General features: G+C 38.5%; 1 protein-coding gene across 2 annotated transcripts in view; it reads left to right on the forward strand.

The window, feature by feature from the left end:
• Positions 1-16,726, forward strand: part of LOC120535797 (serine/threonine kinase-like domain-containing protein STKLD1) — a 51,075-nt gene that overhangs the window by 17,565 nt on the left and 16,784 nt on the right. For both annotated transcript variants that reach the window (XM_039763873.1, XM_039763874.1), the window contains 7 exons: positions 1,126-1,256; positions 2,756-2,833; positions 3,255-3,371; positions 9,529-9,669; positions 14,166-14,294; positions 14,609-14,737; positions 16,459-16,587. In XM_039763873.1, the coding sequence (XP_039619807.1) occupies positions 1,126-1,256; positions 2,756-2,833; positions 3,255-3,371; positions 9,529-9,669; positions 14,166-14,294; positions 14,609-14,737; positions 16,459-16,587 (854 nt within the window). The remainder of the gene's footprint in view (positions 1-1,125; positions 1,257-2,755; positions 2,834-3,254; positions 3,372-9,528; positions 9,670-14,165; positions 14,295-14,608; positions 14,738-16,458; positions 16,588-16,726) is intronic.

A 16,726-nucleotide genomic window follows, 5' to 3' on the forward strand; every position in this document is an offset into this window, starting at 1 on the left:
GAGACATGATTAAAGTATTTAAAATTATGAAGGGAATTAGCAGCATGGGTTGAGAAGTGACTTTATAATGACCTCATCAAGACACAAGGACACAGTTGGAAGCTTCTTAAGGGTAAATTTCACACAAACATTAGGACGTTTTTCTTCACACAAAGAGCCACAGACACCTGGAATAAGTTTCCAAGTAGTGTGGTGGAAAGGAGAACCTTTGGGGCCTTTCAAAGCTACACTTTACAATACTCAGATGTTAAGTTCAGCTCCTTGCTAAGTGCCTTGTGTGTAGTCTGCCCCATGTTTGTATGGATTCCGGCTAGTAGGTACTTCAGTTTTCCTTTGACATGTTAAGTTGACTGGTGACTATAAACAGATCAGGTGTTAGTAAGTGTGTATTGTGATGGACTTGCCCCCTGTCTATGATTGACTCCAGCTTTGCCTATAGGATTGGCTCTAGCATGTATGTTCCAACATTCAAAATTTATGTGGTATGATATTTATATATATGTGTGTGTGTGTGGTCTGGCACCTCTTCTAGGGACTGTTATTTGGTTTGCATCTGATGGTTGCTGGGGATAGGCGTCAGATTCTCCATGATCCTGTTTTGCATAAGTGGGTTTGAAAGATGGATGAATAAATGACCTAAACAGGGGAATCTATACACCAGGTGCAGTATTAATGAACACCATCCCATTCCTCTTTAGTATGGTTCTCTCAAGGCTAAGTACATACAATCCTCAAAGGACTATCTCCCTCACAGACGTACTGCCCAGCTCCAAGAAGCTATTTGCCCTTTTATTTGTAAACTCGAGCATAATGGTATCTTCTCTCAGAGTCCTGTAATTCTCTCCCATCTTAGGGGCACAGGATGGAGAAAGAATCTCATTTTTCCACATAAGGTTTGGACAAGTCATGTGGAGAAGGAATCCATTCAGTATGTTAATTCCTGCATACATGAGTTAGGGATATTGATACTGAATATGATCATTTTTAATTTGTATACCACTTTGTTTATTCAGTTAAAAGTATTCTCTGTTCCATTGTCAACCACTACAACACCTTTGAGCCTGATAATCAAAATCAGGCACAAGCAAGTTCACGATGTCCACTCATTCTATTTAAACATTTCAGAGATCTGGTCTATGTTCCTTATGTGAAGGAATGCCTGTTGGTGTGTGGCTCTCCACTTTCTGGTCTAAAGAAAAGACTTCCATTTGGGATAACAGGTGCCCCGTGTGAGGAAGGACAGCAAGCTGTGCTGGGTGAGAAACCTTTAGATTACTGCTGACAGCTGCTTGGCAATAAGTAATGAAATATTTTTTAGTAACTCACTTTTTAAAAAGGTCCAAATGATCATGAATATAAAAAAGTACAACTTTGGTAGCATTTTAGGTACTGCAAAGATACATCTATTACTAATTTACTGTTATATAATAAGACCATAACAAAGGCTTCTATTGGTCTAAGGAACATTGGTCTAATGAATGTAGAATACTAAAATAACTGCACTTTGGAATGGTCAGAAGTGGTTTAAGTGAGGTCATTGCATACATCTGTATCAGACCAGTGAGTCCTTTATGTCCACAAGTAATTTTACCAATCTATGAAAGGCCACACTGCACAAGGATGAATTACCACTTTGTTGATGCTTTGTAAGTGTTAACATCAAAAGAAACTTTTGCTAAGGTTTTTGGGATCCTCTTGAAACCTCCATTGTCAATAATGTAACCAAAATGAGCTGGGCAAATGAGGACACATACATAACAAGGGGTAGATGTGAAAATGAATTAGTGCTTTCATTATAAAAAATAAAAACAAATCAAAACAATGTTCAAAGTGTAGGGCTCCAAAAATCTTCAAATTAAATACATAAATAATCCAACAAAAACAGTGATTGTTGTGGTTAAAACCAGTCAAATATTCCATTAAAATTGAGGTTAAAACACAGGCAGGGATCATCTCATTAAAAACTCTGTCCTCGGTGCAACCCTTTAAATTCCAAATCTCCTCTGCTTACCTGTCAGCAAAGGAGATGCCCAATTGACAGATACAGCCAACCTTCTTAAACTGACCCGGGTCCCCACTGCCCATGGCTCCAAAGCAGGGATCACGTTTCTGACTCTTGTTGCCTTCCAGGACTTCTGTGGAGAGGCACTTGCAAAATGCCTGGTCACTCCAGCTCCAGGAGTTGCTCAGCTGGAGAGATCCACTACAGCAGCCCCAAGTGTTGGCCTCATGCTTTCCAAGGAGCTGTCTTCCCAGCTCTTGCTCTCTGCCTCTCTTTCTTGCACCAGCTCTCTCCAACCTCTTTCCTTTTCTCCCATCTTCTAACCTCCATCTCCATTCTTTTCTTTGTCCCCGGATGGCTTTCTCAACCACTTCTGCTGTGCCGGCTCCACAGAGGCATACGCGTATAAGGAGCAATCAAGACAAATCACACCCTCAAATGCAGGTGTGCTCCATCTCAATGATCTCACCAACCAACCCCACGAACACACACACCTATGGAGATTGAGCCAGCTAATTATTTATTTATTTAAAAACAAACCAATGATGCCCTAGCGGCGGACCTACTATTCCACATCTTATTATAAAACAGTACATGACTAATAGATACATTTTTACAGAACTATGGATTGTCCATTTAACATTTCCTCACATCCTGACACTTTGTAGCACTGCCACATAAGGAGTTTTACCTGTGTGTGTTGTATTGTATCTTGTCAGAGAGATTCACATCATTGTACTTTTGTTTTTCCAGAATTTATGCAGAAATATTTTGATGTGGAGGAAGCACAGATTTCCGGCCTCAGATTCTTCCTGGAGGCTGATCAAGCTGGTATGACATTTTAAATGGAACATATTTAAACTTCAGTAAAGCAATCATTTAGGTCAATCACTGTCTATAATGCGTTCTCATTGGTCAGAAAATTAAAAGTCGCTCAAGTTGCTTTAAAGAAATTATTCTGGTGATCCCTTTCAAATTGAGAGCCCCCAAGGTTTATAGTCTAAACAAACAAATGTGTATGAGTTTAGAGTCTAGAATTTAACACTTCTAAACTAAAAGAATACCAGGCTGTTCTCTTTCTTCTCTCAAAGCAGAAAGGCCTTTGAGGGAAATTATTTTTAATTTTATTTAATATGTCCTTCATATTACGTGACATTCTTATGTACTAACTTCAGAATTTGGGTTATGGTTATGGAGGATGTTGTTGATCTAAAAGCCTATCTGTGTTACTCTTCTGTCTGTGCATTTATAGCATTTGCAGTCACCTCCCAGTTCAAGGACATGCTTATGTCTTTGATGAAGAATCATGCAGACTCTCCTGAAGTCCATCTTGAAGCCTGCAGGGTTCTGTACCAGCTTTCTGTGGCAGGTAAGGTGCTTTATGTACTGTGCGCACTTGCTGTTCCATGTGAAATTGTACTGTATGTTACTTTTTTCACTCCTATTTTCTGTATTTATTTATTTGTCTATCACTAGTTTTATGAATTTACTGTATTTATGTTTCACAGCAACTGTGGCACAAGAATTTCACTATGCTGTTGTAGTATATGTGACAATGGAGATCTCTAATTTAATCTCTTATCTAATCTGTTATACTTTATTATAGGAACCTTAATTTTCAAAAACAGAGCAATGATTTTGCTATCTTCTTTTAAACATCCATTTATAGAAGAGTTTCTGTCTATTGGCTTCATGAGCATTACATTTGTATTGGATTGGAAGTGAGGTGAGGAGAATGTGAATAGGAGGTTTAGAAGAACTGGAGCTGGTGTGTGTTGTGAGTAGTTAGGCTTTACAAGGGAAGGGAAAGGGACATGGTTTATAAAAGGTTATATATTAAATAAACCTCTAGGTGTATTACACATCTCAGACAGGTTGGAATCTAGTAATCAACATTAACATTTGCAGGGTACCCTCTATTGGAATGTATTTTGTAATGTATTGCATTACATTTGTCATTCAAACACATGGCACATCACAAACATTGCTAGTAGTAAAATGCATTACTACAAATGTTTGTGGTGTGCCATATGTTGGAATAACAAATGCAATGCACATGTCTCTGCTATTACTATTTGGTATGGTATTCATAAAAGCAGTGTTAACTTTTGTTTTTTTAACTTATGTATTAACGAGCTACAACTAAAGATCTTTGAGCACTAATGCGTATCTAAATCCTTGACATTGTTGATCTCTTTAAGTAATGTTTTGGGGAAGGTGGTTGTGGAGTGAATTAAATATGCTCTAATGAAGATTAGTTGCTAAGTTTTATTTTTCTCTTGTTGGGCCAAAAATGACTGAGTACTGATTTGAGTAAACTAATGAAATTATGAATATACAGTATTCCCTGTGCTTTTGACTTTGGTTTTAAGTTGAAATAAAGCATTTAAAGATTATCAAATGAATAAAAAAAAATCAATCCGAAATGTGTCAAGTGCCACAAGAACAAAGCAACATATAAACATATAAACAAATTAGGGCTGTTTTGAGTGTCCTTAAGTGGCTGACCTCTTTCACATGATTAATACATTATAAACCATGGGGTTTTACCAAGGGGGGTTACTTTTATAGAAGGAGTGAGATGCTTAATAATGACTGGATGAATATTGTAATTCAGCACAGAACCTTATGACATATACAGTAAGTTATAAATCACACAAAAAATATGGTCACAGCAGTTGATATCCATCCATCCATTACCCGACCCACTATATCCATCTACAGGGTCACGGGGGTCTGCTGGTGCCAATCTCAGCTAACACAGGGCACAAGGCAGGAAACAAACCCTGGGCAGGGCGCCAACCCACTGTAGGGCACATGCACACACACACACACACTAGGGACAATTTAGGATCGCCAATGCACCTGATCTGCATGTCTTTGGACTGTAGGAGGAAACCGGAGTACCCGGAGGAAACCCATGCAGACACGGGGAGAACATGCAAACTCCACGCAAGCGAACCCAGGTCTCCTAACTTCGAGGAAGCAGCGCTACCCATTGTGCCACCGTGCCGCCCAGCAGTTGATATGCTAACTAAAATATAAATGAAAATCAGTCAATAAATAAAACAGTTATCTATCTATCTATCTATCTATCTATCTATCTATCTATCTATCTATCTATCTATCTATCTATCTATCTATCTATCTAATTCTCATGTCTCTGTTTCTGTTTCTCACATTACTCCTGTACCAAGTACAAGGTTGGGAATAAAAGAGAAGCATGTTAGAGTGAGTGAATGTAATGGTTATGCGTGGTGTTTTTTAAATATATATTTACTGATGAGTACAATTCTTAAGATTAAAGTAGTATCGTTTGACTCTCAAAGTTAACATTCTTTTTGTATATTTATATGTAGCCCATCAGGCAGCAGGAGTGCACCAAGGATGATAGGAGGATACTGTTATCAGCAAACAGAAAGATTTGCATCAGCCAAATCAGGATCTCATCTAATGCCCCGTCCACACTAGTACATTTTCATTTAAAAACACAGACATTTGTCTACATTTTTTGCTTACATCCACACTACCCCAGCATTTTCAACAGACGAAAATTAATACTTTTGAAAATGGTCACCCTTCATGGAAGAAAAACATATTCCAACACAGCGGGCATAAAATAGTTGCTTTCCATTGCTCTTGCTGTGCTGTTTACCAATAGGCATCTAAATTGCATCTTGTGTGATTTTTAGAAATCGTGGTCAAGCAATTACTCAAGCTCTACAATAGACTCAACAGTTATTTAGAACAAACAGCCATGTTCAGTCTGATTAACATGGCATAACATGGGTACTCTGTATATTGTATGTATGATGCATACCCATTGGTGCCGCTGCACAATGAATTTTCAGGAAATTTGATGGCGACATCAGAAAATCGGCTTGTGAGATTGCTCACATTACAAGGCAGCTGACTGAAATTTTTGCCATGACAGGATTTCTTCCATTCATGTGATTGTGAGGGACAAGCAGGCATTGCAACAACTCTTATGCTGCATGTGAAATAAAGGCTGATGATGCTGAAATTTGGGCCAACTCAGAAAGTCTGTCAGCAACAGCAAATCATGCTTAAGATCGTGCCAAAATCGCATAGTGTATGTCTCTGCTGCGGGCTTATAAATACATCATATGAGTCTTGTGTCGTTTGTGAAATTGCTAGTACTGTATAGACAGAGATCATTTTCATTTTAAACAAAAATGTACCAGTGTGAATATTGCCTGAGACTGCAGGTACAGCATTTTCTTCTCAAATAATTTGGATAGCAATTTTTTGTCTTGCTTTTGTCTAAGAGTACATCATTTTGTCCCATCGTGGGTTGTGTTTTGCCATGTTGAATTTCCATAAGATGTTTCATTTTCATCTAGACCCTTTTGCAAGAAATATATGGGCCCAAAAGGAGTGTACAGTGTTGCCATTTGTAGTGAGTTTTGCAGTTGTGAAATTATATGGATGATGAAGTTTAACGTCAATTTCACAAAACAGTATGCTAAATTAAACTCGCCTGTTTCATGCATCACTGATTATTTTATCATGTTATATCATGCATGGATTTTGAAAATAAATAGATAACATACATTACCAACGGAATGAAATTCGTTCCACCAGAGAAGGATGGTGACAACCTGTTCCATGTTAGTCAAACGTGAAGATAGGAATTTTATTGCACTGTGTACATGTGACAATAACTCTGAAATAAACTAATCATACTACATTATTTTCATAACAAAACCTTACATTCTTTGAAACCCCAACACTATTGTGCACTTACAAATTGTTACTAAGTGCAATAGAGAAAAACCATGATGAAATAAAATGAAACATGATTTTATTTAGTACACGCTGAGTCCCGGTTGAAAATATGGAAGAAAGAAATAAAGATAATGTTAATATCTTTGACCGGTTATTAATAGCAGACAGTTATCCAAGTCCATTTTATGATGAGACAGCTATAATTTTAGGATTTAGTGTCAATTGGCTGCAAATGGGTAATTTTGCTGAGATGTTCACAGGTTTGAGTCCAAAACAGAACTTATTTGATGGTGAAAATATGTCGGCTTTAAAGGCCGGTGCATGAAATGAAGTCATCGGGCCCAATACTGTAAATGATGTCATCGGTACCAGAAATGACGTCTTCAATAGTGCTGGAACCGGATGTGATGTGTTCGGGGACCGGAAGTGACATTGGCATTGTCGCCGGTACCAAAAGTGACATCATCAATCGTGCCGGTACTGGAAATGATGTAATCAAATGGTGTCGGGACCAAGTGGGATTTCTCGTGGATGGTCTGCAAGGAATTGAGAGAGGAAGTCAGTGCAGCTTGCCACCCCCTGGTCCGGCGTGGTACTAGTATTATTCAGGCCCTTTAGCTACCTCCCAATCGCATGTGTGTGACATTGTACATATTTGCTCTAATTATATAGAATAATACCAATTTTTGTGAAATATTCTATTATATAAAATTATAAAACCTACTTAATCCAATTCAGGGTTGCAGTGTGCCAGAACCTGTCCCAGAATCGCCAGACCATTTCCAGGCCTACTAATGTAAACATCAACGGAGACCAGTTTAGAGTCACCAATTAGACTAACCTGCATGTCTTTAGTGATGGTGAGGAAAAAAAAACATTCAAATATGAGGAAAATGTCCAAAACTCCCTAAAGATTACAACCAGGCAAAGGGCTGAAGCGTAGGCTGCTGGATCTGAAACTAACCACTGCACTACAATGCTACCAAATTCTAAAACATTTACTTGTACATAGAAATACTCACACCTAAAAGGCGATATATGGTACATTTGCCTTACATTTATCTTATCATTTGAAATCCTACAGCCTCTACCCATTATACAGTTGTGTGTGTGTAACAGAATTAGTGGACCTTCTCTCCTTTTTATGTTCATCTAACTCAATTACACACTGTATTATCAGTACAGGGCTGTAGGATAGGGGGATACAAGAGGGCGCCAAACAACAGGTGCAGAACATTACAACTAACCAATGTCTCTTCCATTTCTCGGTTCAGGGGTGGGAATATAGCGCCAATAAGGTGTTATGATTTGTCACAATTTTAAATCAACTTTAAATGAATCAGCTTTGAATCATCTTGAATACTACCACTGGTTTTGTCTCGTATAATATTATGGCTACCTTCACCAATGTCTGTAAACACAGTTTATTAATGTGGGATTAAATTTCTAGTTGTGAAACCACACTAAACCAGCAAATAAAATGAAGTTGTGTCCATGGCTCCAACCCAGCAAGGAGTTATGGCAATTATGGAATCCATCCATCCATCCATTATCCGACCCGCTGTATCCTAACTACAGGGTCACGAGGCTCTGCTGGAGCCAATCCCAGCCAACACAGGGTGCAAGGCAGGAAACAAACCCCGGGCAGAGCGCCAGCCCACCGCAGGGCTCACACACACACCAAGCACAATTTAGAATCGCCAACACACCTGACCTGCATGTCTTTGGACTGTGGGAGGAAACCAGAGAACCTGGAGGAAACCCACACAGACACGGGGAGAACATGCAAACTCCACGCAGGGAGGACCCGGGAAGTGAACCCAGGTCTCCTAACTACGAGGCAGCAACGTTACCCACTGCGCCACCGTGCCGCCCTATGGAATCCAATCGTACATAAAAAAATCTAATTTTCAACTCATGAAAGCAGAAGAATTGATAGTTATCAAAGAGGTAATATAGGTGAGAGACGGAACATTAGTTTTCTAGTCATGCAATGACAAATGGGTTAACATGTCTTACATTGACCCGCTGCACAAAACAGAGATCGAGATAATGAAGAAGTGCCCAACTATCAAGAGGTGAACCACCAGAACGAGGTCAGACAGCAGCACACCTTCAAATGAGACAGAGCCATAGTGTCACAGTCTGGGAACTTCTGCATATCACAGTGAGAAGATGCCGACTTCTGCACCTGCTGCCTTAATCATCCTCTTAAACTGCAGGTGGTCTCAAGGCAGGAGATACATGGTGCTAGAAGTAAAATGCTGAGGGGGCATCTAAGTGAGAGAGTATGGCACCTTGGACAGGAGTGGGCAATAATTCCACTGGATGCCAAATGGCTTTAAACAACCTTAGACAACTAGCACTGCTATCATTTGTGGAGGCAGAGACATCAGCTCAAAATTAAAAAGTACAAAATTAGGAAACAGTTATACAATTATAACTGTTTTAGATGACAACTCCATGCTGATGGTCTTTAAAGAGAAAACCTGCTTATTTAAATAAAATTAACAGGTCACAGATTCTTTTGAGATTTTAAAACATTGCACTATCTGTGTTTTTTTTTTCACAAAAAATCACCAAAATAGACATTTAAAATTGCATATGAGGATGGCATTAATTGCACGTTCACAAATTTCAAATGACTATGGCTGAACTCTTCTTTTGTTGTAACACTAAACCTTGAATCAGCTAGCAATGGATTTTTCCAGGCAACTGTTAGCATAATGAGTCATCCTGGTATGACAATTTGACAGTCTTTGGTTTTCTAATTACAGCCTTGGAGCGGGGACTGGAGAAAGAGCTTCTACACAGTCCTGAAGTAATAAGCTGTATACTGAAGGCAATCAGGAGCTATTCCACAGAAATCGAGCTGCTTATACTTGCACTCAATATTTGTATGATTCTGTCAGAAAATGGTAAGTTCTATAAATGGTTATGCTTCAACAGATTTAGCTATACTTAAAAGCTGAATTTTAACAATCAAAAATGTTTACTGTATAATACATTTCATATTCTCAATATTAGACTAAAGGTTTGTACAAACACTTGACAACAAATTATATGATTCCAGTGTAGGCGTGATTATTTTCTCAGGGTCATGTAATGAATCACTGGTGTGAACTGAATCTTGTGGTTTCAATTCTAGCTCCTTAGTCATTAGGCATGTTGCAGCCTACTGTATATCAAATGCATATTACCTAACTTTATGAAAATCAGTGCTAAATATCATATGACAAGAAAACATTAAACAAACATCATGTATAACATCAGTTTTATGATTAACATAGTACAGCATTCAACAGCCTGCCAGTAATATTAATTTCATTTTGTCCTATATGACATCCTTTGCTGCAGGTTGACCCAGAGCACTTCCCATAAATGCAAAGTGACTCTGAAAGCATCACCAACAGGTCAAATTACATATGGTCTGCTAGAGTCAGTCAGCAATCTTAAGAACAAATAAATAGTATAGAAAATATTTGCTATATTTTATAACTGATAGAGCTTTCTATTGAAAAGCACCTTCTTGTGGTTGTCTCTAGTATTGTGTTTTCAGTCAAGGTTCTGAACCAAAAAACATAATTTTGAGTTTGTTTTCTTCTGGGTTTCTCACCATTTTACCTATTTGGTGTAATTCACGTGGAGTCACTTTAGCACTTCCCTATTACTTACCTGATGATTTTTCATCTTCCTCCATGGGAAAATATTCTGTTCTGCTCCCATTGATACAACCAGGGTAGCCCATGAGTTTGGAGTCAACTGTTTCGGTATTTGTAGATGCTTAGAACAATGATATAAAGTTTGTAATTTTTACTGCATACTCAAGCAGTTCAGATTTGAGAATTAAATACGAATGTGAGACAAACATCTAGAATGTTAACTTTAACTTCTAGGGATTTCCTGTTGTCACAAAAACAATCACCAGACATCAAAAAGGTTTGGGGCAGCCACTCGTATAATATGTCCTGGCTGCAAATGGGTAATTTTTCTGAGGTGTTCACAGGTTTGAGTCCAAAACAGAACTGATTTGATCGGGAAAATGTGGTGGCTTTAAAGGCCGGTGCAGGAAGTGAAGTCATCGGGCCCAGAACCGGTGACCAGTGACGTCGTTAATAATGCTGGAACCGAATGTGACGTCAACATTGGCACCAGTACCGGAAGTGCCGTCATCAATGATGTTGGTACTAGAAGTGATGTCATCAAATAGCACCGGGACCTAGTGAATGGTCTGCAAGGAATTGAGAGAGAAAGTCAGTGCAGCTCGCCACCCCCTGATCTGGTGTGGTACTACTATTATTCAGGATGCCTCCCAATCGCATGTGTGTGACATTGTACATATTTGCTCTAATGATATAGCATAATACCACTTTTTGTGAAATATTCTTTATAACATAAAATTATTAAACCTGCTTATTCCAGTTCAGGGTTGCAGGGTGCCACAATTTGTCCCAGAATCGCCAGACCATTTCCAGGCCTACTAATGCAAACATCAACTGGGACCAGTTTAGAGTCACCAATTAGACTAACCTGCATGTCTTTAGTGATGGTGAGGAAAAAAAAACATTCAAATATGAGGAAAATGTCCAAAACTCCCTAAAGATTACAACCAGGCAAAGGGCTGAAGCGTAGGCTGCTGGATCTGAAACTAACCACTGCACTACAATGCTACCAAATTCTAAAACATTTACTTGTACATAGAAATTCTCACACCTAAAAGGCGATATATGGTACATTTGCCTCACATTTATCTTACCATTTGAAATCCTATAGCCTCTACCCATTATACAGTTGTGTGTGTGTAACAGAATTTGTGGACCTTCTCTCCTTTTTATGTTCCTCTAACTCAATTACACACTGTATTATCAGTACAGGGCTGTAGGATAGGGGGATACAAGGGGGCGCCAAACAACAGGTGCAGAACATTACAGCTAACCAATGTCACTTCCTTTTCTCGGTTTAGGGGTGGGAAGATCATGCGACTATAGCCACAGGTACTATGAGCTCATGTCACCCACCCATTCTCACCCATAATGCTCGGTGACAAGCTTTTAGGATTCAGATGAGGACTTCAGACTGGCACTAAAGATGGCATTCTGTTTAGACCCTTCTTATTTGTTAAAGCAGTCTGCAGATTTTTAGTAGAGAGTATGTCAAAACAGCTTATAAATATACAGATCAAATTTGAAAAATATAAAAAACCTGACTAATTAATTGCATTGTTCTTTTTTATTTTGGCGGTTTGTTCTGTTCTTCTTTTCTGGGTATTTGGTCAGAGGTTCACAACTCAATGCTATCTTACGTGGATATTACTCATTATACTCTGGGTAATGGACAGGAAGGGATCAGATACCCTGACAAAATATACAGAAACACATGATATTCGAATGTACTTAGCCATGAAATACAGACTGAAAGTTTATTCACTTCTTGAACACTGTAGGGTGTTATTTCTGGTGTAATGATAGCATATTGTAAAACAATAACATAAAGTGGATAAGTCTGTTTGAATATGAGTATGTGGATTCAGGGTTACTGCTTCTAACCTGAGCCTGTATGCAGACATACTTACTAATTTTTGTGCAAAACTTACCCTTAACAAGTATACAACTGTAGCCCTGTGTTCAACTCTTTTTAAAGTAATAGTACTAATGATATAGACACTGTACTAGTTTGCTTCATAATTTTAAATACTTCAATCATGTCTCTTCTTAATCTTCTTTTGCTTAAACTGAAAAGGCTCAGCTCTTTTAACCTTTCCTCATAATTCATCCCCTGTAACCCTGGAATCTGCTAAATTAGTCTTCTCTGATCTTTTTCTAGTGTTGCTATGTCTTTTTTTTGTTGTCAGGAGACCAAAACTGCACAAAGTACTTCAGATGAGGCCTGACCAGTGTATTATAAAGCTTGAGTATAAACACCTTGGACTTCTACATATTACGCTATATAACTTTCTGAACATAGTTTGAAAGTTGATTGTCCACTATGACTTCTAAATCCCTTTCATAGTAGTACTTTGAATTTTCAGACCTCCCATTGTGTATTCAAACCTAAAATTATACCCACTATGTGTAACACTTTGCATTTACTTACATTTAATTTATTCTACCACAAATCTGACCAAGCCTGTATGCTGTCCAAGTCCCTCTGTAATGATTATTTGCAAAACCACCAACTTGATATCATCTGCAAAGTTAACCAGCTTGTTATTTATATTCCTATCCAAATCATTTATATACAGAAACAGACTTCATGAGGGTGGCCCAACGTCCTCTAGTGGGCCCTGTGCTCACTGCCCAGCACCGTGGAGCTAGATTGGCATTTGCCATTGAATACCAGAATTGGCAGGTCCACCATTGGTGTCCTGTGCTTTTCACAAATGAGAGCAGATTCACCCTGAGCACATGTGACAGACGTGAAAGGGTCTGGAGAAGCAGTGGAGAATGTTATGCTGCCTGTAACATAACGTTCAACGTGACCGGTTTGGTGGTGGGTCAATGATAGTCTGGTAAGGCATATCCGTAGAGGGATGAAATCCTTGGACCTATTGTCAGACTCTATGCTGGTGCAGTGGGTTCTTCCTGGTGCATGACAATGTGGCAAGAGTATGCAGGCAATTCCTAAAGGATGAAGGAATTGATTGAGACTGGCCCCCATGCTCGCCTGACCTAAATCAAATAGAACACCTCTGGGACATTATGTTTCATTCCATCAGATGCTGCCAGGTTGCACCTCAGACTGTCCAGGAACTCAGTGATGTGCAGGTCCAGATCTGGGAGGAGATTCCCCAGGACACCATTCATTGTCTCATTAGGAGCATGCCCCGATGTTGTCAGACATGCATACAAGCACATGGGGGCCATACAATCTACTGAGTATGATTTGGAGTTGCTGCAAAGAAATTTTGGCAATATGGACTGGCCTGCCGCATGATGTTCGGGGTGTCTTTGAATTCAGCCCTCTGTACGTTGATAATTTTCATTTCCATTAAATGATGTGGCATCCTTTTGTTCCTAACACATTGCCCATTTTTGATCAGTTTATATATATATTTATTAAAAACAGTAGCAGCCCTAGCACTGACCCCTGAGGGAAACCACTTTTGTCATCACCCGATTTTGATAGGGTTCCTAGCACCATAACCCTCTGCATGCAGGTTGGTGACCAATAGCGGCCCATCAAAGCTGACAGGTTCAAGCCTTCATCTGTCCTGTATTGGAATATGCCAGTTCAGAAAATGACCGATCAAACAAATGACTCCTGTCCACTTTGTAAACAGATGTTTTGGTTTCAGATTTGCTTCATATATATTATAGTTTTATTGTATTTATTAAAATGCTTATTACCTTTGTAAAAATAGGAGCAATTTAATACAAATGAATACCAAACTTTTTATTCTCTGCAAAATTTGTAGAAGATGCTGCTCTGGCTTTTGGAAAATTAGGTGGAGTCCAGGACCTTCTTAATGTGATGAGGACATTTCCTGACAACGTGGAGATCTGCAGACTGTGCTGTAGGACACTCTGGGGTTTAGTGCTCAACAGTAAGACAATTAAACAAATACTGCACACACAATTAAATTCTTTGTCAAGTTGGGTATTTTCCTGAAAGAAAATGACTTGCTTTCTTTTATATTTACATCTCTATTCTACCAATGATTTTGCTTTCATGAGTTGCATCACATAGTAAAATAAGTTATATATTAAGTCTCAAATACTTAATGCAAAAATTGTAAATTACATTATACAGTGCATCTGTTATAAAATCTACTGAATCAATGTCTATAAATGCTCCACAAAACTGAAAACGGCAAAAAAGGGACATGAATTGCATTAATACTGTCCTGTTTATTTCTAGAGAATAATGCAAGGATAGCCTGTGCAGAGGGAGCTGTGGACACACTATGCAGTATAGGAGAGGCTCATCTCCTAGATGGAGGTCTAATGGAGTCTATGTGCTCTGCATTATGGTCTTTGACTTTACAAGGTGAGCTCATTTCACTTTCACTATAAATGGATATTTCTTCCTAACTGAAAACATTACAGTCATATACTATGCTGAGAAATGTTTATGCTGTATGTTATGAATGCACGGTAAACTACCCAATGCATACAAGCAGCATTTAGGGCAGCCCTTGGCTGGATGTATTGTAATTTAAAATAGCTGATAGTAGATATCTCACTGACACTCTTGTTTAGCGTTTATTGTGTACCCCTATTTAACATATCATTGTTAACTAGCCGAGGTATCCAGCGTTACCCGGATATACCTGTATATGTAGAAACGTTAAAGGAAATAAAGCAAAGGATTGTGCATTTTTAAATGGTGACTCTGTTGTTATTGCTAGCAGTCCCATCCATTATTCCCACTGCCTCTCTATGAATGTGAGTCAAGAATTTATTGTTTTTGGGTGTGATTGGATTCCAGAATTGCGGTAACTCCATGCTGGATTGTATCCATGAATACTGTCATGTCTGACTCATTCTTTTAGTTCAAGGTGGAAGAAAAGCTGAAAAAGCAGGAATTAAACAAACAGCCCTTTAATTCTTCTCTGTGCTGCATTGCACTTCCACTCTCGATCAAACCTCACCCAACACCCCCCTGCAAAAGTACAAAATGCTTCTTTTTATATTACAGTAGATAGAAGCAGCACATGGAGTTGCCCGAGTAGATAAGTAATGTTAAGCTCTGGTCATGTTGTATCATCTTCTGGCTTCAGTTTGTTCAGATTTTTTACTTGCTCTGAGCCAGCAGGTGGCACTGGTGTGCAAGCTGTGGTACACAGGGGCCAAAAACTCACTTGCAACCTTGCAAAATGACTTCAATATTAGTAAAGGGGTGTAGGATTTTATAGAGAACATACAGACAGATATTCTTTTATATATATGTATAAAATACTGGCACAGATCTGGGATATAGTTTGCAAAGCTACTTTTACTGAAGAATTTTGTTTTTCTTCAGATGCTACACTATAGATATAGTGGTGGCAATTCTGAAGGTTTCAGCCAGTTTTGCAGGCACACATGCCATGAGCAACGGTACCACACATTACAGAAGTGGGACTACAAAGCAGTAGCATGCATGATAAAACAAAAGGGCAGTGAGATAAAAGAAAAAATAACAGTAAAAAAAATAAGCCCAGAGATTTATTATTCAATATTGCAAAATTCAGCATAAACAAAATTCACAGGTAATTCAAACTTCAAAATATTTTAAAACACTATGCAGAAAAACAAAATCTGTACTATTCACTGTCCAAATAATAGCAGAAACCTCATCATGCTGATGTTATAAAACATGAAAGTATGAACAGACTTACAACCAAACTTTGGATGAACAAAGTAAACACCCAAAATCAAAATCTTAGGCTAAACCAGTTTAAGAAAAACAGCAATATTTTAAAACAATTCAAACAAGAACAGACCACAAAACAAAGCTTGTCAATCCTATTCATTAAATTGCTCCTAAATAATACTGAACCTTGGCCTACCAGCATACACATCATGTGATTGCAACTCTGAACTGGATAAGCAAGTAAGAAGATGTGTGGATGGGTATATATAGAGAAGTTATGTCGGTCTTCTTACCTGGTCCAGAGCCCACGACTGCGGCTCCAAAACTGCATTATAATTAACACCTAAGGCCACCAGTGGTGAGACCTTATTAAGAATCTTTTACAATGGATATGTGTTTCCATTGTTTTCCAGGTAATATAACAGAAGGTCAATATGAAAAGATCACCAGTCTTCTTCTGGATGCCATTAAAAATCACCTATCAAGACAAGCAGCGGTAAAAAATGCCTGCTCAGCCTTGGCCAGTCTAGTCAGCGCATCAGGTGAGGCACATTGAATAACTACTGCTAAGAAGAAATGAAAAAGGTCCAATTTCTTTGTTTCAATAATAAAAAGATCTTTCTAGTGATTCATTGAGAATAACAAATTATGTGATTTTCCATGTTGTATATAAAACTAGTC

This window comes from Polypterus senegalus, chromosome 9 (genome assembly GCF_016835505.1).
Source record: "Polypterus senegalus isolate Bchr_013 chromosome 9, ASM1683550v1, whole genome shotgun sequence".
NCBI lineage: Eukaryota > Metazoa > Chordata > Cladistia > Polypteriformes > Polypteridae > Polypterus > Polypterus senegalus.